General features: G+C 41.0%; 1 protein-coding gene across 11 annotated transcripts in view; it reads left to right on the top strand.

The window, feature by feature from the left end:
- Positions 1 to 26,149, top strand: part of ADD1 (adducin 1) — a 100,884-nt gene that overhangs the window by 49,935 nt on the left and 24,800 nt on the right. For all 11 annotated transcript variants that reach the window (XM_006152923.2, XM_006152926.2, XM_006152927.2 and 8 more), the window contains exons 2-4: positions 1,254 to 1,468; positions 12,490 to 12,652; positions 21,169 to 21,320. In XM_006152923.2, coding sequence (XP_006152985.1) covers positions 1,274 to 1,468; positions 12,490 to 12,652; positions 21,169 to 21,320 — 510 coding nt within the window. In that variant the 5' untranslated portion in view covers positions 1,254 to 1,273. The remainder of the gene's footprint in view (positions 1 to 1,253; positions 1,469 to 12,489; positions 12,653 to 21,168; positions 21,321 to 26,149) is intronic.

Genomic DNA, 26,149 nt, shown 5'->3' on the forward strand with positions numbered 1-26,149 from the left:
ATCCTGGGAACTGTGCTAGGTACTGGTTTTATTTTCTTGGCAATACTATCTTCCTCTGCTGGTCATTTTCCTCACCTTTAGTGAATCTACCCAGCTCTGTAGCAGATGACTCTCTTGTAAACATCTCCTTTTACAATGAGTCTGTCTCCCCTGCTAAATTGTAAATCAAACTCTCACAGCATGTCTAATTAATTTGTGCCCAGCACAAATTGACAGGATTTAATAGGTGGTTAAATACTACATATGTACTAAACATTTCATATATATTATTAAACACTGTATATACCCTGTTAAAGCTATTGGTCAGTGTTTTGTAGACAGTTTAGAAAGTGAATTCTTGGGGCCAGCAGGTGGCATGATGGCTGACCATGTTTCGAGTCTAGGACCTGGTGACGTGCTTTCTCACTTTCTCACTTTCTCACTCTCTCTTTGGTGAGTGTATGTGCCCTATAGCAAATTAAGATAATAATGATGATAATTAATAAAATTAAATAGTTAAAAGAAAGTGAACTTCTTGTATGCTTAGTAAATATACTGCTAAAAGATTTAATAGTTAAGGATGAACATAATTTAGTACATTTGAAAATTGTTTCAGATAAAAGACTGAGATTAAAAAGTATGTGAAATAAGTAACCACATTAGCAGATTTTTAAATTCGAACCATCCTGGCATCTTTTTAGTTTAATCACAAATTTGGGGCATATTGTCATTTCTAATACCTACTGTTCTTCTTTGAACTAAAAAGGCGGTGGTAATGAGCATAAATACAAATATGTGAACAGCTTCTCTCCTGCTCATCAGTTTGAAGAATTTTTTTGCAAAATCAGTACAATACTTTTTTTGAAAATGAAAGAAATCATATTCCTGTAGAAAAGAACCATGCTGCTGTTAACAGATTCTCTCTGTGTGAGATACATCATGACTTTGAAGTGTTATGTGGACAAAAGTTTATTAGCTAGTTCTTTTTACATCTGAGAGAAGAAGATATAAAAGCTTTGTTAGATTTATCTCTTGTTGAGTACTGAGAAACAGTGGCTAGGACAAAATATGCCATTGGCTGGTAGAAGGGCAGAGATTGCTGAACAGCCATGTGCCTCTGGAGCCACAAAGAAGCTTCACATATCATAGTTGCTACTGTCAGTAAGTCAGTGTCTTCATGCTGAAGATTGTATTTATCAGACTGATGTGCTCATCATGAAATGCTATTGCTCATTGATTCAAAAACAATAATTTCTTTTATTTTGATTCTGTAGGAACCTAGAAAGATTGTGCAATGAATGGGGATACTCGAGCTGCAGTGGTGACCTCACCGCCCCCAACCACCGCCCCTCATAAGGAGAGATACTTCGACAGAGTGGATGAAAATAATCCAGAATACTTGCGGGAGAGGAACATGGCCCCGGACCTTCGCCAGGATTTTAATATGATGGAGCAGAAGAAGAGGGTGTCCATGATTCTGCAAAGTCCTGTAAGAAGAAAAGCTTTTTCTGTGACTAAATGCTGTCTTTCCTCTTTTGATACTTCAGATCTTATACCCTAACAGATGAGTGGCATAGTCAGGAAACCAGTTCCTTGTATATGCGCACACACGTGTGTGTGTGTGTGTATACATGTGTGTATATACATATATGCGCACACACGTGTGTATATATATAGCTATAGATATAGATATAGATATAGATATAGATGTATATCTATATCTATATATATACGGTTGTTGAAAGAATTCAGTTTAGTTCATGTTATAATAAATGGAAAATCTTCATTGTCTTAATGAATGAGATGTTTATTTCTCCATTTTATTATCTTACTTCTCTAGAAGGTTAAAACAATTCAGAAATTACTTTTCCTACAAAATACTTACCTTGGTCCTGAACATATAGTGGGCCTTAACAGTGTTTGATTATGAACAGTGATTGATATAGTAGTTATGGTAAGTGGGTTTTTTTTTTGGTGGGGGGAGAGGTTTTAGCAATAAGGCGTGTGCGCTTGCCAGACAGAGATAGAGAGACAGAAAATGAGAAATCACACCCCAGGAGGGATGGCCACCCTGCAATCCCTTCTCCATTCTTCTTTCGGGATCTTGAGCACACATGCACACACGCCTGGCGTGAGTTTAAGCCACCGGGTCTGGGACTTGAACTGCGGTCGACTACATGGGAGTCCAGCGACATAGCCATTATGCCAGTTGGGGGTCCCGATAAATGTTTTGAACCACATTTATACACTCTGGCCACAAAGAAGCCTCATATATCATGGCTCCTATTACTTGTAGGTTGCATCTTTAGAGACTGCGGTACTGTCTCCATGTAATGCGGCTGCTCCCCTTGTGTGTACTTTATTCTATATATTTTCCCCTGATCTGATTTTGCTTTGTTTCCTTAATATTCGTGTGGGAACATGACATTGACAGATACTGATTCATTTTTTTCTTAAATGATACTGTTTTTTATGTGTTGTTCAAGGAACTACAGATTTAGCAGTAAAGACATTAAAGACCTCATATAAGGTTGTTATTGTTAGTGAGGTATCAATAACATATAGTAAAGTACATAGATCTTAAGTTTATGGCTTGATGAATTTTGATATATGAAAGACACCTTTGTAACTACCAGGTCATACTTTCCTTTCTAGTGAAGGAGGTAAACAGTAAACAACAAGCAGAAACGCAGTGGAAAAAGCAGTAGGATGGTCAGACTGGGTGTGACTGTGGTCAGAAAAGGCCTCTCTGAGGAAGAAAGATTTACTCTGAACTGTAGATGACAGGAAGGAGCTAACAATGCAGAATCAAGAAAAGCACCCCAGGGTGAGGAATTGGTTCATGTGAAATTCTCAGGATAGGGGCCAGCACGTGGCATGGTGGTTAAGGCCCTGGCCTTCCATATGGTAGAGCGTGGTTCAAGTCCGGGACCTGGCGACTTGAAAATCACTCTGGATACATGTATGTGCATGCCCAAAATCCCAAAAAGAGAATGGAGGAGAAGGGATTGTGGTGTGGCCAGCCCCCTCCCCTGAGTGTTGAGTTCTCACTTTCCTTCTCTCTGTCTCTTGCCAGTGAGTGTACACGCCCTATGGCACTAACCTTAAAAAAAAAAAAATCCTCAGGATAGGGATGAACTTGATAAACTTAGTAGACTTGAAGAGTCAGTGGCAGCCATTGTAGCTTGAACCTTGGCGCTCACAGGGGAAGAGGTGTAGTGAAATTAGAGGTTGCAGAGGGAGCAGAAAGCTATATAAACTGGCATCAGGAGCTTGGATTATATTCTGAGTGTAATAGTCATTGAACCAGGGTACCAGAGAGGGCAATTTACTTTTTTTTTAAATTAAAAAAATAAACTAGGGACCAGCAGTTGGCGTAATGGTTATGTCACTGGACTCCCATGTAGTCAACTGCAGTTTGAGTCCGGGATGCGGTGGCTTAAACTCACGCCGGGCACGTGTGTGTGCATGCCCAAGATCCTGAGAGGAGAATGGAGGAGAAGAAATGGGCGTGGCCATCCCCCCTGGGGGGTGATTTCTCACTTTCTGTCTCTCTGTCTCTCTTTTTCTAGTGAGTGCATGCGCCCCCACCACCCCCCCAAAAAAAAAAAAAAACCTAAAAAATTTTTTGAAGGTTTTTGCTGTAAGGTACGTGCACTCACTAGAGAGACAGAAAGATATTGAGCGGGAAAGTGAGAAATCACCCCCCAGAAAGGATGGCTATGCCACAGTCCCTTCTCTTCCATATTCCCCTTGGGATTTTGGGCACGTACGCATGTGTACCCAGTATCAATTTCAAGCTGCCAGGTACAGGACTCAAATTGTGGTCAGCCATGTGGGAGTCCAGTGCCTTTAACCACCATACCACCTGCTGGTCCCTACAATTTACTTTTATTTTTTAAAGAGTGATTTTTGGGGCCAGCAGTACATTTTCTCAATATCATAAAATTATCAAGTAGAAACAAGGCACTATCAATAAAGTGAAATTGATACTACATGATGGATGATATCGCCATCTTCTCCTGATATCTGTTGGTGGATAAAATCATTTTTTGAATTTTGTGATCACTGCACAGATGTTGACTTAAAAAAAAAAAAAGAGTGATTTTTGCTATAGGGCACTTGTGCTTGCCAAAGATACAGAAAGAGACAGAGAGACAGAAAACAAGAAATCACCCCCCGGGGGGATGGCCACACTGCAATCCCTTCTCCGTTCTCCTCTCAGGATTTTGGGCATGCATGCACATGCGCCCAGTGTGAGTTTTAAGTCCCCAGATCCAGGACTTGAACCGTGGTCTACTACGTGGGAGCCCAGCGACATAGCTATTAACCTATTAACCATCTCCTAGTCCTCCTCCCACCCCCCTCCCCCCGAATTTACTTTTAAAGAAAGCATTCTGTGTTGGGGACAGTGGTGCACACACCTATAATCCCAGCTATTTAGGAGGCTAAGGCAGGAGGATTATGAGTTTGAGGCCAGTCTGGGCAATGAAGTAAGACTGTATCTTTTTTTAAAGAAAAAAAAGAAAAGATAAAAGAAAAAAAGACATCATTCTGGGTTTGGTATAGAGAGAGCATTGAATGGAAGAAGAGATGAAAGTCATCTTCTTAACAGAAGGTAATGGTAGCTTGGGCCGGAATAATGGTAGAGGTGGAGAGAAGGAGACTCATATGAGTTAAAAGTCGGATGATGACTTGCTGATGGGTAAGATGGCAGATGTGAGGGGAAAGAAAAGAATCCGAATAACACTCACACTTTTGACTTGAGCAACTTTTCTGCATAAAAGCATGAACAAACTAAGGGCAGGGTGAAGAAACTAAACTTGGGCACCTAATGTGTGCCAGGCACTGAACTAGGTGCAGAGGATGTAAAGAGACGGTAAAATTCCTACACACAAGCCGTTTAGAACAGCTTGTTTGTAAGTGCCAAAGTGGTACTGGTCTAAATGCAGTGTGGGGTTTGGGAACAGAAAAAGGGCATTAGTGGAAAGAACGGTAAGATACAAGTAAATTCTGGGGTTTCATTAATAATAATGGATCAGTGTTGGTTTCTTAGTTTTGACAAATGTACAAAGGTATAAGGTGTATAAAGTGAGGGAACTGGGAATTCTTTGTTCTATTTTTAAATGTTACTATGAATCTAAAATGGTTCCAAAATAAAAAATTCACTTAAATAAAAAGTTGTAGGTGCTGTGAGGAAAGTACATACTAGCATCTTTTGGAACATTAGAGAAGAATGTCTCCATGGCAACATCATTGAACAGGTGATACTCAGGTAAATATTGTACTAGTTAGAGAAGGCAGTTACTTTCAAAGGAGGAAACTGGGGCTCAAACACCCTTTAAATACTATGCCCAAACATTGAATGTCTTCCACAATTTTCATTATCCTCCTTAAATTAGAAAAACGAGGGCCAGCATATGGCATGGAGGTTAAGGCAACTGGATCTCACGTGACCGACTTCCCAGTTTGAGTCTCAGACCCAGTGGTTTGAGAAACACATCAAGTGCATGTACACATGTGTCCAAAATCCCAAGGGAACAATGGATGAAAAGGAATTGCAGTGTGGGCATCTTCCCTGTGGCAGTGATTTCTCACTTTTCTCTCTTTTGTTCTCTGCCTGTCTCTGATGTATGGTCATACCCTTTGGCAAAAAAAAAAAAAAAAAAAAAAAAAAAGGAAAAGTTAACGTTCTCCTAAAGATGCCCTGTTTTAAACACTAAAAATATAAACCAGCCACATAGCACAGTGGTTAAACACAGTGTGTCAGAAGCCAGATCCCAGGTGGCTAAACATAGTTCAGATCGTGGTCCTGGTACCTTGAAAAACGCAACAGATACAGGTGCATGCATGTCTGAAAGTATGACAGAATGGAGAAATAGAGGAGGAGGAATTGCTGCCTCACCACCTATAACTGGGGGAGGCGGAGAGTGTTGCCTTTTTTTTTCCCCCTCTGGCAATTAAAGAAGGAAAAAAAAAAAAAAAACCACTTAAAGTAGGCCCAGCCATGGTAGTGCATGGGTAGTACTACATGGTATTGCTATTAGGTAGCCTGAGGGCACTTAAAGAGACCTGGGTGTGGTTCCTTGGTTCACTTTAAACAGTCGTTTAGGGGCCATCAGATAGCATAGCAGTTACATCCCTGGACTTTTATATGGCTGACCATGGTTTGAAGCCTGGACCTGGTGGCTTGGAACTCACACTGGGTGTAGGTGCATGTGTGCCCAAGATCCCACCCTCTCACTGTGTCTGTCCCCACCCCTTCCCTACCCCTGGGAGCACACATGCCCTAAGGCAAAATCCTTTCAGAAACAAAAGAAAATAAAGATGTTGGGGTTAGCAGATTGTGTAGTGGTTAGGGTTCTGGACTCCCATATGTCCTATGGCGGTTTGAGTCCCAGACCAGGTGGCTAGAAAATCGTGGTAGGTGCATGTTTGTACATACCCCAAATCCAAGGAGGATAATGAAGAAGGGATTGCAGTGTAGCCATCCATGCTGGTGGGTCATTTCTCACTCCTGTGAGCAGAGAACCTTAAAAAGGGCCGGCGGGGGGGTGGGGGGGGCAGGAAGATGGTTACTTAAAACCCTGTCTTAAAAAAAAAATGGCGGGGACCAGCAGTTAGTGTAATGGCTATGTCGCTGGACTCCCATGTAGTCGACCGTGGTTCGCGTCCTGGACCCGGCAACTTAAAACTCACACCAGGCGCATGTGCGCACGTGCCCAAGATACTAAGAGGAGAATGGAGAAGGGATTGCAGTGTGGCCATCCCCCCTGGGGCGTGATTCAGAAAGGCCCCCTAAAGCAAAAACCTCTAAAAAAAAAAAAAAAATGGCGGGGGTGGGGAGACCAGCGGATGGTGTAATGGTTACGTGGCTGGACTCCCATGTAGTTGATCATGTTTTTAGTCCCGGAGCTGGTGGCTCAAATTCACGTGAGGTGCATGTGTGTGCATGCCCAAAATCCCAAGAGGAGAATGGAGGAGAAGAGATTGTGGCATGGACATCTCCCCTGGGGGATGTTTTCTCACTTTCTGTTTGTCTCTTTGGCGAGCGCACACACCCCATAGCAAAAATTTCTTTCCAAAAAAAAAAACTACAAATATTTTATACTGAGACCGGTAGATTTTATAATGGTTCCATCTCTGGACTCCCACATAGTTGATCATGGTTTGAGCCCCAGACCTGGCTACTTGAAACTCACTCTGTGTGCGTGTGTGTGTGTATGCCCAAAGTCTTGGGAGAATGGAGAAGGAATTGCGGGGTGACTTTCTCCCCTGGGGGGAGGGTGATTTCTCGCTTTCTGTCTCTCTGTCTGGTGAGTACATGCACCCTATAGAAAAATCTCTCTTAAAAAATATATACTTATCAGAATTTTTTTTTTTTTTTTTTTTTGCTAGAGACCACATACACTTGTCAGAGAGAGACAGAAAGGGAGTTGAGAAAGCATCTCCTCATATAGATGATCTTTATGGTCTTTCCTTCCTTTCAGAATTTTAGGCATGCATGCACGCACATATACCAGAATGTCATTCAAGCTGCTGGGTCCAGGAGTGAACTGCGTTTTCAGCCATGTAGTATCTGGCTACTTTAACCATCAGGCACAGAACTGGCCCTCTTCAATGGGATTATTTATTTATTTATTTTAGTTTCAGATTTTTTTCCATAGGGCACATGTGCTTGCTGGAGAGAGAGGGAAAGTGAGAAATCATCCCCCAGGGTGATGACGATGTTGCAGTCCCTTCTTCTCCAGGCTCTTCCTGGGATTTTAGGCATGCTTGCATGTACTCCTGGTGTGATTTATATTTTCATTTCTTTTCTTTCTTTTGGAGAGTTTTCTTGCTATAGGGCACTTGCGCTCACCAGACAGAGACAGAGAGACAGAAAGCAAGAAATCACCCCCTGGGGGGATGGCCGCGGTGCATTCTCCTCTCAGAGTCTTAGGCACACACGCACACACGCCCAGTGTGAGTTTAAGCCACCGGGTCCAGGACTTGAAACGTGGTTGACTACATGGGAGTCTATCGACATAGCTATTATAACAAATGTTAATCACTGTTTTTTTTTTTTTTTTTTTTTTTAGGTTTTTGCTATAGACTTTATGCACTAGTGGGAGAGACAGACAGTGAGAGGGAAAGTGACAAATCACCCTTCAGGGGTGGGGGTGGCTACGATACAATACCTTCTGCTCCATTCTCCTGGGATTTTTGGTCATGCTTTCACATGCATTCAACATGATTTTAAAGCCACCAGGTCTGGGACTTGAACTGCAGTTGGCTATGTGGGAGGCCAGCACTTGAACAACCACACGACTTGCTGGCTCCCTGGTGTGATTTTTCAAGCTGCCAAGTCCAGAACTTGAACAGCAAAGTCAGTCCTGTGTGATCCATTGCCTTAACCTCCATGCTACCTCTTGGCCCTCCAATGGGATCTTTATGATACCATCTATCCCCAGCCAGCCTAGATCATGGGCACATGTCCCAGCATGCACAGGGAGACCATGGGTTTTGAACCTAGACCCTTCCATACGGATCTGGCAATGTGGAGCATTGGATACCTCGGTGCCACTAGACTGGCCCCCAAGTTAATTTTGAACATCACTTTTAACAAAGAAAATTGGCAACAGAATGGGATATATCAAAAAAATATATGTTGTTCACTTCTATATTATTCTCTCTCAATGTTTTCACCCTTGCACTTCATTTTAGCAGAACCAAATCACTTAGTTTACTAGCAATAAAGCATTCAACAGACAAAACATTTTAAAGTACAGTTAAAATTTTCTATCATCCAGATTGTTGATTAGGAGAAAGAATGTCATAGTTTTTAGTGCCTAGAGCCAGACTGTCTAGGTTAAAGTTTTGGCCTCTGTATAAAATAGGTCTGTGACAGGGAACCTGGTGTGAGCGTAATGGCTATGTCGCTGGACTCTCGCTGATTTCTCGCTTTCTGTCTCTATGTCTCTTTCTGTCTGTCTGACGAGCGCACGTGCCCTATAGCGGGGGGGAAAAAAAGAAAACCTCTCCAAAATAAACAAACAAACAAAAAATAGGTCTGTGACTTTGGTCAAGTTTCCAAACTTCTCCATTTTTTCAATTTGCCTATCTATAAAATAGGGACAATAGTAGTATTACCTACCTCTAATGGTTGTTTTGAGGATCAAGTGAATGACTATACATAAAACTCTTAAAAAAGGGACCTGCAGTTAGCGTAATGGCTATGTGGTTGGATTCCCATGTAGTCAAACCACGGTTTGAGTCCCGGACCTGGTGGCTTAAACTCACTCCGGGCACGTGTACGTGCATGCCCAAGATCCCGAGAAGAGAATGGAGGAGAAGGGATTGTGGCGTGGCCATCCCCCTGGGGGGTGATTTCTCACTTTCTGTCTCTCTGTCTCTCTCTGTCTTTCTGGCGAGCGCACACGCCCTATAACAAAAACCTCTCCAAACAAACAAACAACAAAACAAAAAACAAAACTCTTAAAAAAGCACCTGGAATACCATGTAAGTATTAACTCCAATACTTTTTACTTTTGGATGTGATAGTGTAGAGAGAGTTGTCAGAGAAAACTGTAGGATTTTAGACTTGAGCAACTGGAAACATGGAGTTAAATGTGGAAGACCTGGGGAGGAACAATTTGGTGGAGGGAAACTTAGTCATTATTATTTTAGTGATCTAGTAGAGATGTTTTATAGGAATCGTATTTATAAGTCTGGAATTCAGGGAGAGATCTAGGCAAATATCTCAAGTTGGACATTCTCAGCATATTGATAAGTATAGGAGAGTTCACAACGGAATGAGTGCCAACAGAGAAGAGTGGGTACTGTGCTCTGGACAGTCAACCATTTAAATTTTGGGGAATTGGAAAGAACTAACAAAAGTGACTAAGAAGGAATAGCCAGGACATAGGGAAAAAAAATCAGGAGAAGCCAAGTAGAGAAAGTCTGTTCAGAGGAGGCAGAGGCCAGTGTGACAAGTTCTACTGATAGACCTGGGAAGTGAAAACTGTTGGATTTAGTATTATGCAGATCTTTGGTGAACTTCATGAGCAGGGAAAATGGGAGTAAGAGGCAGATTTAGTGGATTCAAAAGAAATTGTGATGAGAGGAATCAGGGACAGCAAAGATAGACAGTTTTTGTTTGTCTTTTTCTATAAAGGGAGCACAGAAATGAGGCAGTAGCTAGAAGGGGATGTAATATTGAAAAGATCATTTTTCTTGTAAGATGAACAAAACGATAGTGTATTTGCATGCTTATGGAAGTGGTCAGTAGGGAGAGAAAAGCTGATGGCACAGTAGAGGGTAGAATTGTCATCAAGTCCTCGAGTAGACAGGAGCGGGTAGGACCCAATGTACAAGTGGAGGAGTTGGTTTTAGATAGGAGCATGGACAGTTCAACCCCAGTAAGGAGAGGGAAGGCAGAACTGTAGGTACAGATGCTGATAGTTGTGTTTATTTGACAGGGAACTTGTGAAAGTTGTCTTCTGATGGATTCTTTGTTCTCAGTGAAATAGCAAATGGAGTTATTCACCGAGAATGGGCACAGGGAGTAGCATAGGAGGTTGGAGGAGAGAGAAAGAATGAAGAGTAGGAGAGGGAATGGGCAATGAAAGTTGGGTTGCTAGGTTAATGGTGAAGGGTGCCTTTGAGATCAGTGATCATGGCTTTATAACACAACTCCAGCCACTTTGTGCAGCATGAGTAGGAAAGAGAAATGAGTTTAATATGGAGTTATCCAGAGTCCTAGAGTACTTACAGTCTGATAGGAATCAGATCTAGTGAACTTACATTTTCACATTTGATATAATTTATAATTATTTGACAATATATTTATTTCTTTATAGGATATATGAAAAATATTTTAGCACAGTTTGGAGAAATTATAAATTATTATTGCAGTAATGCTTTGTTGTTAAAATCACCATCAATCCAGTTGGACTTTTTTTGCCTGATTTAAGATGATTTGATAAAGGGGGGCTTGCAGGTGGTGTAGTGAGTGGTTAAGGTGCTGGACTCCCAGATAGCCAACCACAGTTCAAGTCCTGGACCTGGTGACTTGCTTTCTCACTTTCTCTCTCTTGCTCTCTGTCTCTCCCTGGTGAGCATACATGCCCTACAGAAAATGAAAAAAATAATAATAAATCAATTTAAATAAATAATTCTTTGGGAACCATCAGGTAGCATGGTGGTTAAGGTGCTGGGCACTCCCACATGGCCAACCCCATGGTTTGAGTCTTGTATCTGATGGCTTCCTTTCTTGCTTTCTCTCTCACTATGTCTCTCTCTGGTCAAATTAACGTAAGTGAATGAAAAAATTTTTAAAAATTTACCTGCTCTAAGACTTAAAAAAATTAAAAAGATTATTTGATAAAGGATGAATGTTTTAGAGTTCTTTTCCGCTTTAAAAAAGTAATTTCAAAAGTATTTTGAGGGTCCAACAGTAACATAATGCTAGGTGATGCTGAAGTCTTGGTCCACATCCTGGGGCCTCCCTGTACACACTAGGCATACCAGCAAGTGCCTATGATCTGAGGAGAATGAGATTGGGAGTGGATAGAGGCTTGAGGACCATCTTGGGGGTCCCTTGCTTCTTTCTCAAGAAGAAACAAATAAATAGACTTACTATTTTAAGCAAAAAGTATTTTGAAGGAAATGCTGAAAAGCACAAAGTAGAATATGAAAGTTCTATAACTAAGAGAATTTCAGTGAGCATTTCAGTGTAATTTATTACTAGTCTTTACCTGTTTGATATATATTTACCCTTACAAAAACTGGTTTTATTGCTTTATAATTATTATCATTTAAAAATACATCAAGAGTAATTTAAATTTGTTTACCTTTTCATGTTGAATGTGGGCATAAAATTCCTAATGTATTGGGAACCAGCAGTTAGCGTAATGGCTATGTCACTGGACTCCCATGTAGTGGACCGCGGTTCGCGTCCCGGACCCGGTGGCTTAAAACTCATTCCGGGCGCATGTGCGTGCATGCCCAAGATCCTGAGAGGAGAATGGAGAAGGGATTGCGGTGTGACCATCCCCCCTGGGGGGTGATTTCTCGCTTTCTGTCTCTATATCTCTCTCTCTCTGTCTGGCGAGTGCATGTGCCCTATAGCAAAAACCTCTCCAAAAAAAAAAAAAAAGAATTCCTAGTGTATTTAGTAATTCCTCTACGTTTGAAATGTAGGCTGTTTTTCCATTTTATCAACATCAGTAATACTAGAATGAACATCCTTATGAATAAATCTTTGAGCACATTGCTGATTTTTTTCTTAGAATAGATTCCTAGGAATAGAATTCCTGTCACACTTTAAATATTTCATGTTGTTAAATTATTTTCCATAAAAGAATGTACCAGTTTATATTCCTAATAGTAAAATATGAGAATATCCATTTGCTTTTCCAGCACTGGAAGTAAACAAACAAAATGGTCTGTTGATAGTTATTCCTACCTCATCCCTCAAGAAACTGAAAATAAATGGTATCTCACTGTCTTAATGTTGCCATTTATTAGGCTTTCTGTGAAGAATTGGAATCAATGATACAAGAACAATTTAAGAAGGGGAAGAATCCCACAGGACTATTGGCATTACAACAAATTGCAGATTTTATGACCACGAATGTACCGAATGTCTACCCAGCAGCTCCGCAAGGAGGGATGGCTGCCTTAAATATGAGTGAGTAGTTACTCATTGTTTTTATATACTCTGTAATTCTCCAGGCAAAATTGGCTAAAGCTTTCTCATGTGAAATATCTAGATAGACACACAACTATATAGTACATAACGTTGGACGTTTTGAAAATTAACATGTTTTAGTTAGTCTAGTAAAAGATAGACTAACTCAAAGTGTCTTGGATGTAGTGGGTTCCTTTTTTATAGTTTTTTGTTGTTTTTTGTTTTAATCAGGCTCTGTTATTTTCAAGGCACATAACTTTTTTTTTTTAATTGCCAAAGGGCATGTACATTCACCAAAGAGATACAGAAAAAGAGAAAATACCTGCTAGTGGGGTGTGGCCACGATGCAATCCCTTGTCCTGCATTTTTTCATACAGTCTGAATTTGGGCACATATGTACGTGCACCTGATGTGTTTTTCAGGCTGTTCAGGGTAGGACTCCAGCCATCTTTAGCCATATGGGATCTGGCTCCCTTAATCACTAGGCCATGAAGCCAGCCTTGCATATGACCTTTTATGTGGCTTCTCAGATCCTTTGTAAATTAAAATAAACTAATCAGTGTATTGCTGTGGAGTAGGACATAAATTTTACCAGCATTCATTTCAGTCAGGCCCATTTTTTTAAACCTACAGTTCTTTGCTTCTGCTTGCAAACTAGAGAGAAACAGAGATTGCAAAGAAAGCCATAAGAAAAATGTTGGATAGGTGAATGTGAATCAAGGAATGGTTAGTTGTGCATAGGTGGAGCTTCAATTCCTTGACTGTTGAATTCGTAAGCATTAACATAATGAGATAAAGTCCAGAGTGACTTGAGCATCAAATTATCTCATGAGGAAATATCCTAGGCTCAATTTGTACATTTTCTTTCTCAGATTTGGAATAAACCATTTCTCTAAGAAACCTTGATTTCTTTTTGTAGGAAATGAAATTTTAGTCTGGGTACTAGGGATGTTCGTTGCAACTGGATTGATCATTTTTTAAAAGAATTATTTATTAAATATTCGTTCATTTACTTTTAATTTGACGGAGAGAGATACACAGGAGAGAAAGTGAGAAAGCAAACCACCAGGTCTGGGACTTGAACTATGATCAGCCATGTGGGTATGTCCAGCATCTTAACTATCATGCCACCTGCTGGTCCCAGGATTGGTCATTCTTTCTAGGCCTTTATAATAGACAGAATAGGAAATATTTATTACCTTACGAGTTTATACTGATACTTAAAATTTAGTACTCAAGGGTTTTTTAAGAGAGATTTTTGCTGTAAGGTGTGTGTGCTCACCAGAGAGACAGAGAGAGACAGATAGAAAGCGAGAAATCACCCCCCAGGGGGGATGGCCACGCCGCAATCCCTTCTCTTCTGTTCTCCTCTCGGGATCTTGGGCACGCACGCACATGTGCCTGGCGTGAGTTTAAGCCACTGGGTCCGGGACTTGAACCGCAGTTGACTACATGGGAGTTCATCGACATAGCCACTACACTAACTGCTGGTCCCTCTGCTCAGGATTTTGAGCATGTAGCACACCTGCCTGGTGAGAATTTTAAGCCACCAGGTCTAGGATTCAAACCACAGTCGACTCAGGCCCATGGTAGTCCAACAATGTAACCATTATGCCATCTGCTGGTCCCAGTACTAAAGGGTTTTACTTAACTACTTGTAATATTTGTTCCCCTTTCATTCTATACCATGAATTTTGATTTTTAAGGACACCGAGAATGACAAAACTAGAATTTAACATAATTACTTACTGGCTTTCTCACGCATTACTACACAAAGTACCAGTACTATACCAATAATATATTCTTTTCCATTTCTCCTCCTTTTTCTTTTGTAAGGTTTTTTCCATAGGGCATGTTCACTTGCTGGAAAGAAACAGAAAGGGAATGTGAGGAATCATCCCCCTACACACCTCCCCTGGGGGGGGAGTGGCTGTGCTGCAATTCCTTCTTCTCCATTCTTCCTCCTGGGATTTTGGGCATGCACACACATACACACACTCAGCATGAGTTTTCAAGATGACAGGTCCAGGACTTGAACCATAGTTAGCCATGTGGGATCTAGCATCTTAACTGCCATGCCACTTGCTTGTCCCTTCTCCTCAGGTTTTAAAGTAGTTGTACTCTTGTCAAAGCATGTAACTATTGCATACTATTATAAAACTCATTTGATGTTATAACTAAATTCTATAGTAAGTACATTTAATTCTCACTGCTATGCCTATGTTTCTCTAGTCACTTTAGTTGCCTGACTTTTTTTATAGTAGATGTCTCAAAAAACACTTGTGGGAATGTTGTTTCTGAGTTGTTATATGCTATGACCTTCATATGTCGTGTTAATTTGGTTACTTGGGTATAAAATCTTCGTCTCATGTCTGTCTGTTGGTCTTCCTTTTCCTTTTCCTTTCTTCCTTTTCTTCCTTCTCTCTCTCTCTCTCTCTCTCTTTTTCCTTCTTTCTCTTCTTTCTTTCTTTCTTTCTTTTTCTTTCTTTCTTCCTTCCTTCCTTCCTTCCTTCCTTCCTTCCTTCCTTCCTTCCTTCCTTTCTTTCTTTCTTTCTTTCTTTCTTTCTTTCTTTCTTTCTTTCTTTCTTTCTTCTTTTTTAGATTTTTTTTGCCATAGCGTGTGTGCACTCACTAGAGAGAGACAGAGACCAACACAGAGAAGGAAAATGAGAAATCACTACCTAGGAGGATGGCCATGACACAGTCCCTTCTCCTCCATTCTCCTCTCAAGATTTTGGGCACACACACACCCATGCCAGGCATGATTTTCAAGCCACTGGATCCAGAGCTGGAGCTACAGTTAGCCATGTGGGAGTCCAGTACCTTAACCACCACACCACCCACTGGCCTCACAGTTTTCTTTTTTATATATCTTTAATACATAATTCATTTATTTTTCTCTGGCCCAAATCATTGCTATTAAAATTTGAAGACAGTCTTTATGTATAAGTGGCCTTTTTTTGGGGGGAGGGGAGTTTTTTGCTAAAAGGCACGTGCACTCACAAGAGAAACAGAGAAAGTGAGAAATTACTCCCCCGGGGCTGGTGAACACCCACAGTTTCTTTTCCTCCATTCTCCTCTTGGGATTTAGGGCATGCATGCACTCATTCCCAGTGTTTCAAGCTGCCAGGTCTGGGACTTGAACCATGGTTGGTCCCCTGGAAATCCAGGGACTTAACCACTATGCTACCTGTGGGCCATGGCTTGATATTTTTAGGAGGCTTAAAAAAATATATATGTTTTTTGAGTCTAGCAGTTTTACCAGACTATGGCTTAGTTTTGATAATTTTGGATTAATTTTAAAATGTGCTTATTACCACATTTTAATTGATTTTAGCAATATTTTCTTGAATTGATTTTTAGAAATTGTTCTGTTTCTTTTGTTTTCTTCTTCAGAGATTTCTGTTACATGTGTTTTCAATTTTCTTCGCCTGTCACTTTTCTCAAACCCTTATCTCCTTCATTTCCTTATGATCTAAAATAATTTTCTTCTATTTCAGCTTTTCTCTTAAAGTATTGGGTCATCAGGGAAAGTCATGATGTGTTTTTGCATAGAAAAACACAGAAAAATGCATGATGACTTTCCAAATAACCTAATAGTATCTATGCATTTAATTTTTTTTTATTATTTAACTTTATTTATTATCATTCTTCTTATTTTAGTTTGCTATAGGATATGTGTACTCAGACAGAGAGAAAGAGAAAACAAGCTGCCAGGTCCAGACTCAAACTGTGGTCAGCCATGTGAGAGTCCAACCCCCCAGCCACCATGCCACCTGCTAGCCCCTCTATATGTTTTTATGCTATGTAACCTCTGGTTTAGTATTTATTTAATTTTTAATTTTGCCATAGGGCACTTATGCTTGCTGGAGAGAGACAGGTGGTGGTGGTAGAAGGGTAAGAAATCAACCCCCAGAGGGGATGGTCACATCACAGTTCCTTCTTCTCAGTTCTTTTCTTGGGATCTTGGACATTCATGCACATGTACCAGGCATGTTCCTTAAGCCTCCAAGTCTGGGACTTTAACCGTGAAGTCAGCCATGTGGGATCCAGCTGCCTTAACCACAAAGCCACCCACTGGCCCAGTATTTATTTTAAAATTATCTTTCCTAATTCCTTTTATGTTTTAGCACCTCATTTATGATTTTTTTGTAATTCCATGTTATATTTTTCCATAATTTATTATTTTTCTTAATGCATTTAATTTGCTATGAAATAATAGGTTTTAGTTTTCACCTGTTTTGTGAATGTGTCTGTCTTTTGTGCTTTCAGTATCTGTGGATATTACTCTGCACACTATTCTTTTTTCTTTTTTTAACTATATATTGAGTCATCAAGAAAGTCATGACACATTTTTGCATAGAAAAACATAGAAAAATATTTCATGACTTTACCAACAACCTGATATATATTTTTTAAATTTGCTCTAGTGTGTGTGTGCTTGCCTGAAAGAGAGAGGGAGAAAGTGAGAAAGCCCTTCACCCCCACTGCAAGGATGGCCATATTGCATTCCCTTTTCAGGATTTCTGGCATGCACACGCATGTGCCAGGTGGGTCTTTCAAGCTACTGGGTCTAGGATTTAAACTGCACATTTGGCCATGTAAGATCCAGCCGTGTTAACCACTGTGCCACTGACTGGCCCTACTATAATTTTTATATAGTATTTGATCATGATATTTTTAAATTTGTTTTTATATGACATTAGTTTTTCAGAAGGAGGCTGGCTCAGGAAAACTTCCTTTTTTTCTTTTTTTTTTTAACAGTGATATTTTTGCTATAGGGCTCAGAGAGATAGAAAGCGAGAAATCCCCCCCCTGGGGGGCCTGGCCACTCCATAATCCCTTCTCCTCCATTTTACTCTCGGGATCTTGTGCACGCACACACACGCACCCGGCGTGAGTTTAAGCCACCGGGTCCAGGACTCGAACCGCGGTCGGCTACATGGAAGTTCAGTGACACAGCCATTACACTAATTGCTGGTCCCAGGAAAACTTCTAATGACTTGACTCTGGAAACTCCTGTTGATTTTTTGAAGTGTTAAACAACATGATAGCTTACTTACTGAACTCTGGTTCTGTTCCTTTGTTTTTTTTTTTTTTTTTTTTTTTTTTTTGTGAGAGTTTTTTTCGCTATAGGGCACGTGCGCTCGCCAGACAGACAGAGAGAGACAGAGAGACAGAAAGCGAGAAATCACCCCCCAGCGGGGATGGTCACACCGCAATCCCTTCTCCTCCATTCTCCTCTCAGGATCTCAGGCAGGCACACATACGCTCCCGGTGTGAGTTCTAAGCCACTGGGTCCGGGACGCGAACCGTGGTCGACTACGTGGGAGTCCAGCGATATAGCCATTACGCTAACTGCTGGTTCCCTGTTCCTTTGTTTTTATATGGACCTTTTCTTCCTTTTTAAAAAATTCGTTCCTCTCTCTTTTATTTTTTTATTTTGCCAGAGAGCATGTGCACTCCCTGAAGACAGGCAGAAAACAGGAGGAAAGTGAGAAAGCAACCTCCCCCTCCCCACCATGGAGAATGATCATGCTGCAATTCCTTCTCCTTCATTTTTTCTTCTTTGAGATTTTGGGGCACACATGTACACATGCCTGTCATGTTTCTCAAGTCGCTGGGTCTAAAAGCAGAACTGCATGGTTGGCCATGCTGGATCTATCCGCCTTAACCACCATGCCATAGGCTGGTCTCTTTCCTTTTCTTTCTTTTTTTAAAAAAATTACTAACATGGGGCATGTGTGCTCATTAGAAAGATAGAGACAGAAAGTGAGAAATCATCCCCCATGGGGGATGACCACGCCCTAATCCTTTCTCCATTCTCCTCTTGGGATCTTGGGCACATGCACACGCACCTGGTGTGAGTTTAAGCCACCGGGTCCAGGACTCAAACCGTGGCCAACTGCATGGGAATCTAGCGACATAGCCATTACACCAACTGCTAGTCCCTGTTTGTGTCTTCTTACACAGATGATGATATTATGCACTCTATCTTTGTCATCCCTACCTACTTATATTTTCCATTTTGCGAGTTCACCTCATTTTTTTTAGTTCGTTATACATTTCATCTAAGGTTTTTGTTTTGCCATACTATTTGAGTTCTTTTTTTTTTTTAGAATTATTTATTTAATTTATTTATTCATTCATTTATTTTCATTTGACCAGAGAAAGAGGCACACAGAGAGAAGGAAAGTGAGAAAGCAAAGCCACCAGGTCTGGGACTCAAAACAATGGTTGGCCATGTGGGAGTGTGTCCAGTGCCTTAACCACCACGCCACCTGCTGGCCCCCACTATTTGAGTTTTTTTTTAATTAAATTTTTTTTTTTTTTTTTGGTTTGAACTTAGGAGATGCATTTAGGAAAATTAAAAAATTATGGTGTCACTGCTATCGTCTTCTGAAAACCTTCTAAAAAAACAATAAAAAAAATTAAGGATCAGATAGGGCCAGTAGATGGTGTGGTGATTAAGGATGTTGGACTCCCACATAGCTGACTATGGTGTGAGTCCCAGACCTGGAGGCTTGCTTTCTCACTTGTACTCTGTGTATGTGTGTTCTATCTGCCTATCTCTGGAAATATTAAAAATTAATAATAATAAATAAAGTTAAATAATTTAAAAATAAATTAAGGATCAAGCTAGCTCTGTGGTCTGTTGGTTAAGGCCACCAGATGCCATTTGGCTCACCCTGTGGTTTGATGCCTGGACCTTAGCATGTGTGTGTTTGTGTATGTGTGCACACCCAAAAATCTCAGCATGATGGAAAGATGGAAGAGAAGGTATTATGGCATGACCATTCCACGTGTGGGGTGCCTTCTCCCTTCCTTTCTCTCTCTGTATCTCCATCTCTGGTTAATGCTTGCATCCTGTGGCAATTTTTTTTTTTTTAATTAAAGATCTGAGCCAGCCCCATGGCCCAGTGGTCAAGGCAAGTGGATCTAATATGGCCAACTGCATGGTTCAGGTACTGAACTCGGAAGCTTGAAAAACAAACATGATAGGGGAACCAGCAGTTACCGTAATGGCTATGTCGCTGAACTCCCACGTAGCCAGCTGCAGTTCAAGTTCTGGACCCAGGGGCTTAAACTCACATCGGGTGTGTGTGTGCATGCCCAAGATCCCAAGAGGAGTATGGAGGAGGAGGGATTGTGACGTGGCCATCCCCCCGCTAAGGGGTGATTTCTCACTCTCTCTCTCTATCTGTCTCTCTCTGTCTTTCTGACAAGTGCACATGCCCTATAGCAAAAATCTCTCCCCCCCAAAAAAATAAATAAAATAAATAAAAACACAATAGGCATGCGTGTGTGCCCAAAATCCTAAGAGAATGGAGGAGAAGTGATTCCAGTGTGGCCATCCCTCCATAGAGTGCTTTCTCGTTTTTCTCTCTCTCAGTGAACACACCCTGTAGCAAATTAAAAAAAAGAAAAGAAAAAGGATTTGCTGGCATACTTGTTCATATCATTGTCTTTTTAATGTCTGTATGGTATGTAGTGATATCTTCTTGCATATTCTTCATATTAGCTTTTTTTTTAGACTTATTTATTAATTGTCATTATTTTATTTTTTTGAAGTTGGCCAGAGAGAGACAGAGAGAAGGAAAGTGGGAACACAAGCTGCCAGGTCTGGGACTTGAACCACAGTTAGCCATGTGCAAATCCAGCTGCCTTAACTACCATGCCACTTGCAGGCCCCCATATTGGTTATATATTTTAAAAATATTTATTTATTTAACTTTATTTGTTATTATTTTTAATTTGATGAAGAGAAGACAGAGAGGGGATAAAAAAAGAAAGTGAGAGAGTAAGCCACCAGGTCTGAGACTTGAACTGTGGTCGACCATGTAGGAGTCCAGCACCTTAACCACTATGCCAACTACCAGCTCCCATATTGGTTATTTCTGTCTCCTCTCTTTTGTAAATAAGTCTGGCTTGTGGTTTATTTTATTATTATGTATTTTATTATTTTAATTTTATTTATTATATAAATATTTTCAAAGATCCAGCTTTTACTTTAATTAAATACATCTTAAAGATTGGCCCCTAGTCTAATGGGTAAGGGAAGCTGGATACCATGTGATTAACTGCAGTTTGCGTCTCAGACTCTGGCAGCTTGAGAAACATGCCAGGTACATGTACATGCATGCCTAAAATCCTAACAGGAGTTGGAGAAATAGGGGAGAAAGGATTGTGGCATTACCATGCTCTACTCAGGGATGCTTTTCCCTACCCCTGCCTCTGTCTTTCCAGCAAGCACACACGCACTTTGGCAGTATGAAAAAAATCTTAAAACATTTTCTTCTTTTCTAATATGTATGCTCAGTGCTGTAAACTTCCTCTTGAGTATGCTTTTCTACATCCCACAGATTTGGCTACCTTATTATGAACTGATTTCTAATTTAATTGTATTAATGTTATATAAGTTGGTCTTTGTGGTTTTCAAATGTATTTTTTGTCCTGGTGTGGAGGATAAATATCTCAGAACCATAAGAGATGTTAATATTTGTATTTTATTTCAGGTCTTGGTATGGTGACTCCTGTGAATGACCTCAGAGGGTCTGATTCAATTGCATATGACAAAGGAGAGAAGTTATTGCGGTGTAAATTGGCAGCATTTTATAGACTAGCAGATCTCTTTGGGTGGTCTCAGCTTATCTACAATCATATCACAGTGAGTATTAAATGGGGTTGTAAATGAATGATAGAATATTATAGTCATGGCACCACCTGTTTTCATTCAGGAGGAGGAAGAACCAGGGTGAATTTCAGTATCTTAGAACATCTTTCTTCTGACTCTTGACTACAGAGTATAATAATAATAATCTGAGCATAGCCAGTTTGGTTTAAACATTATGAGACTAATAGTTTTTTAAAACTTCTTTGAAAGTCATACATGCTGCACACTCTCATAGTGGGCAGAATGTTACCCCTGCTTTATTCTCCCATGATAGAAATAGCTATTTTTCTTCATTCTCAACATTTAAAATAATTTTTTTTTTTGAGAGATTTTCACTGTAGGGCGCGTGTGCTCACCAGACAGACAGAGAGAGACATAGAGACAGAAAGCGAGAAATCACCCCCCAGGGGGTATGGTCACGCCGCAATCCCTTCTCCTCCATTCTCCTCTCGGGATCTTGGGCACGCACGCATACATGCCCGGTGTGAGTTTTAAGCCACCGGGTCCGGGACACGAACCGCGGTCGACTACGTGGGAGTCCAGCGACATAGCCATTACGCTAACTGCTGGTTCCCATCTTTATTCATGGTAGAGTACCTGCGTATGCACACAAAAGTGAGAGAAAAAGAAAAAGAGCACCCTCCACTGGGTCTGGTCCTGCTGCGATCTCTATCTAGTCTTCCAGCCTATCAGGTCCTGGCCACTCACTCGTGTGTGTACCCCATGTGTCTCAGGCAGACCACCAAGGGATTCGAGCTGCACTTGCCATGTAGGATCTGGCCTCCCCTGGACAGCACATTACCACTGTGCCATGAAGCCATCCCATTTTCAACTTATACTTGTTATTGTCTGTCTTTGCCCACAGGAATATCAACTCCATGAAGGGGAGCCTCTGTTTTGGTTCCCGATGAGTTGAAATCACTTCAGTAAAATAATGACCAAGAACTCATGGGCCTTTTTATTTTTAAGTATGCTGTAGGGCACATGTGCTCTCTGGAGAGAGACAGAGAAAGATAGAGGGGGGCCAGCAGGTGATGTGGTAGTAAAGGTGCTAGACTCCCATGTGGGCAACTATGGTTCAAGTCCCAGACCTGGAGGCTTGCTTTCACTTTCCCTTTCTCTTTCTCTCTCTGGTCAAATTAAAAAAATAATTACAAATAAAATAAAATAAATGAATGTTGTTTCTTTCCTTTTTTTTTTTTTAAAGAGAGAGAGAGTGGGAAAGCGAGAAATCATACCACCCCTGGGAGGGGGATGTAGACCCTACAATCCTTTCCCCTCCATTTTTCTCTTGGGATTTCTGGGTATGCATGCCTACTGTGTTTTTCAAATCACTAGTCCGGTATTCAGACTGCTTAGTTGGCTATATGGGATCAGCTACTTTAACCTCCATACCACCTGCTGGTGCTCTTTTTTCTTTCTGTAAACTTATTTATTTTTTTTCATGAGAGAAAGAAAGTGAGATAGGCACCATCAGCTGGGTCTCATTGTGCTGTGATCCCCTTTTTCTGTCTCCTCCAGCTTGTCAATATCTTAGGCATGAACACTCAGCATGTTTTCAGGATCTAAACCGTGGTTGGCCATGTAGCTTTCAACACTGCAGTTCCATACACTCTTACTGGGCCTTTTGATGTTTCATCAGTGGGTCCAGTTAGCCTACCACAAGTGCTAGTTCCCATCCCAGTGGCTACAGGAAAATTGTTGGTCTCTGACTAATTAAACTTGACAGAATGCTTTAGTGGAGATTTAATGCTAAATAGTTGCCTAAAAATGAATGCCATGAAAATGTTACAGCTGTAATAGGAGATGTAATCCCTCATTGTAGCAACAACTTCACATTCTTTATGGGTTTAAAAATGCTATTTGCCACTAGTCCTATTATAAATGCTATTTAAATAAGCTTGCATCGCTTAAATTGCTTTTTTCCCTTTTAATTGTTTGAGAATTAGCAGAATGAAAACATTGAATGTTTACTGTTCTGCAAGTGATCTGCCTGGGATTTAATACTGAGTAAAAAATATTTCCTTTTTTTTTTTTTTTTACTATAGGGTGCCTGCGCTCACCAGAAAGAGGGAGAGAGACAGAAAGGGAGAAATCCCGCCCCGGGGGATGGCCAACGCTGCAGTCCTTTCTCCTCTGTTCTCCTCTCAGGATCAGGCATGCACACATGCCCGGCATGAGTTTAAGCCACTGTGTCCAAGACTCAAACCACGGCCAACTACATGGGAGTCCAATGACACAGCTATTTCACTAACTGCTGGTCCTAGTAAAAAATATTTTCTACATCTTGTGAACTAGAGGTTGAGAATCTTTGAGGAAGAAAATTTTATACTTGTTTTAGTTAGTTTTGCTATAGGGCACATGCAGTTGCTGGAGACAGATTTGAATTGTGGCCAGTCATGTGGAAGTCTAGTACCTTAACTACGACGCCAGCTGCTAGCCCCAAATAACATTTAAATATATATTTATTTTATTTACTATTATTATTTTTAAAGTTTGCTATAAGACACATGTGCTCACCAGAGAGAGACACAGGGAAGGTAAGAAAGCAAGCTACCAGGTCTGGGACTTGAACTATGGTCAGCCACATGGGAGTCCAGCAGCTTAACCACCATACCATCTGGTGGCTGCATTTTTTTTTGTAGAGGTTTTTGCCTTAGGGTTTGTACACACACTTGAGAGAGAGAGACAGAGACAGTGAGAAGGAAAATGAGAAATCACCCATTAGGGGGATGGCCACACCACAGTCCCTTCTCCTCTGTTCTCCTCTTGGGCTCTTGGGCATGTATGCACACTTGTCTGGCTTGAATCTCAAGCCACAAGGTCTGGAACTTGAACCGTGGTGGGCCATGCAGGAGTCCAGCAATATAGCCACTACACCATCTGCTGGTCCCCATATAATACATTTTTAATGTGGAACCTGAGGGCATGCTTGTGAAGACCAAAATGCCAGGTATAATACTCCTAAAGAAGTAGTAGGCAGGGTAATTTTTCCTACAAGAGTCAAACTTAATATAAAATAATGATAGTTAATATAGTGTGCTTTGGGCAAAGAGGCAAGTAGACCAGTGGGACAGAATCAAGCCCAGAACCAAATCTGCATATGTTGAAATCAAATACTTCACAAAAGAGTTGGCATTACTGATCAGCAGAGGAAGGATGGACTTGGCAATAATTCATGCTTGGATACTTGGGTTGAAGGATCACAGATAGGCCCAGCCATGGTGATGCAGGCAGGACGCACTGTTGTGGGCTGCCTGGAGACCACATGGGGGCCCCAGGTTCTATTGCCAACCCTGCCTTGGTCAGTCATTTGTGGTTGTGTGCTCCTGTGGTCCTAGCTAACTGGGAGATGGGGGCAGGAAGATTGAGACATGGTGAGACCCTATCAAAGATATCCCTCTCCTCTTTCTCTCTCATTAAAACAAAAAACAAAACAAAACACATACATACAATTGGAAAATTATATTTTATTCCTACCTTATACTATACATAGTCCCAAAGCAAGTCACACAGTAAGTTTAGAACTAAATTTGAGAGGTAATGACTTTAAAAATTTTAGGACTGGGGCCAGCAGATAATGTGGAGGTTAAGGCACTGGATCTTACATAGTTTGAATCCTAGGCCTGACAGCTTGAAATTACACCAGTTGTATGTATGTGTATACCCAAAATCCTGAGAGGAGAAGGAATTATAGTATGGCCAACCCCTCTGGGAAGGAATTTCTCATTTTCCCTCTCTCCCCATCTCTCCAATGACTGCACATGCCCTTTAGCAAAAACTTTAAAAATATGTATATATGACCAATGTAGGTAAAAATCAACAACCTTTAATGAAACTCTGAAATAGGGTGAGATTATTTGTATTTATTTATTTTGGAGAAGTTTTTGCTATAGAGCACATGCGCTCACCAGAAAGACAGAGACAGAGAGACAGAAGGTGAGAAATCACCTCCCAGGGGGGATGACCATGCCACAATCCCTTCTCCTCCATTCTCCTCTTGGAATTTTGGGCACACACACACACGCGCGCGCCCGGCATGAGTTTAAGCCACCAGGTCCAGGACTCGTACCGCGGTCAACTACATGAGAGTCCAGCGACATAGCCCTTACTCCAACTGCTGGTCCCGGGTAAGATTATTTTAAGACACAAAAAGCACCTACCATAAAAGAAAAGATGGAATTTTTTTGAAATTATTTTTTTATTTGTTTATTTTTATTATTTTTTAAAAATTTGTCCAGAGAAAGAGAGAGAGAGAGAAAGTGAGAAAGCAAGCTGCCAGGTCCAGTACTTGAATCACAGTTGGCTATGTAGGAATCCAGTGTCTTAACCACCACATTACCTGCTGGTTCCAAGATGGATATATTTAACTGCATTTTTTTTTTTTGAGAGAAAGAGAGAGATTTTTGCTATAGGGTGCATATGCTTGCCGGAGAGACAGAGAGACAGAAAGCAAGAAATCATCCCCCAGGGGGATGGCCACACCATAATCCCTTCTCCATTCTCCTCTCAGGATCTTGGCCACACATGTAACACCCGCCTGACATGAGTTTTAAGCCGCTCGGTCCAGGTCTCGAACCACATTCAACTATGTGGGAGTCTAGTGACATAACCATTATGCCATCTGCTGGTCCCTTTAATTACATTTTTAAAAGCAAACAGATTTCTTGGGACCAGCAGTTAGCATAATGGCTATGTTGCTGGACTCCCATGTAGTCGACTGCGGTTCGAGTCCCAGACCCGGTGGCTTAAACTCACACCGGGTGCGTGTGCGTGCATGCCCAAGATCCCGAGAGGAGAATGAAGGAGAAGGGATTGCAGCG

The sequence above is a fragment of the Tupaia chinensis genome, unplaced genomic scaffold (assembly GCF_000334495.1).
Source record: "Tupaia chinensis unplaced genomic scaffold, TupChi_1.0 Scaffold000360_1, whole genome shotgun sequence".
In the NCBI taxonomy this organism is placed as follows: domain Eukaryota; kingdom Metazoa; phylum Chordata; class Mammalia; order Scandentia; family Tupaiidae; genus Tupaia; species Tupaia belangeri.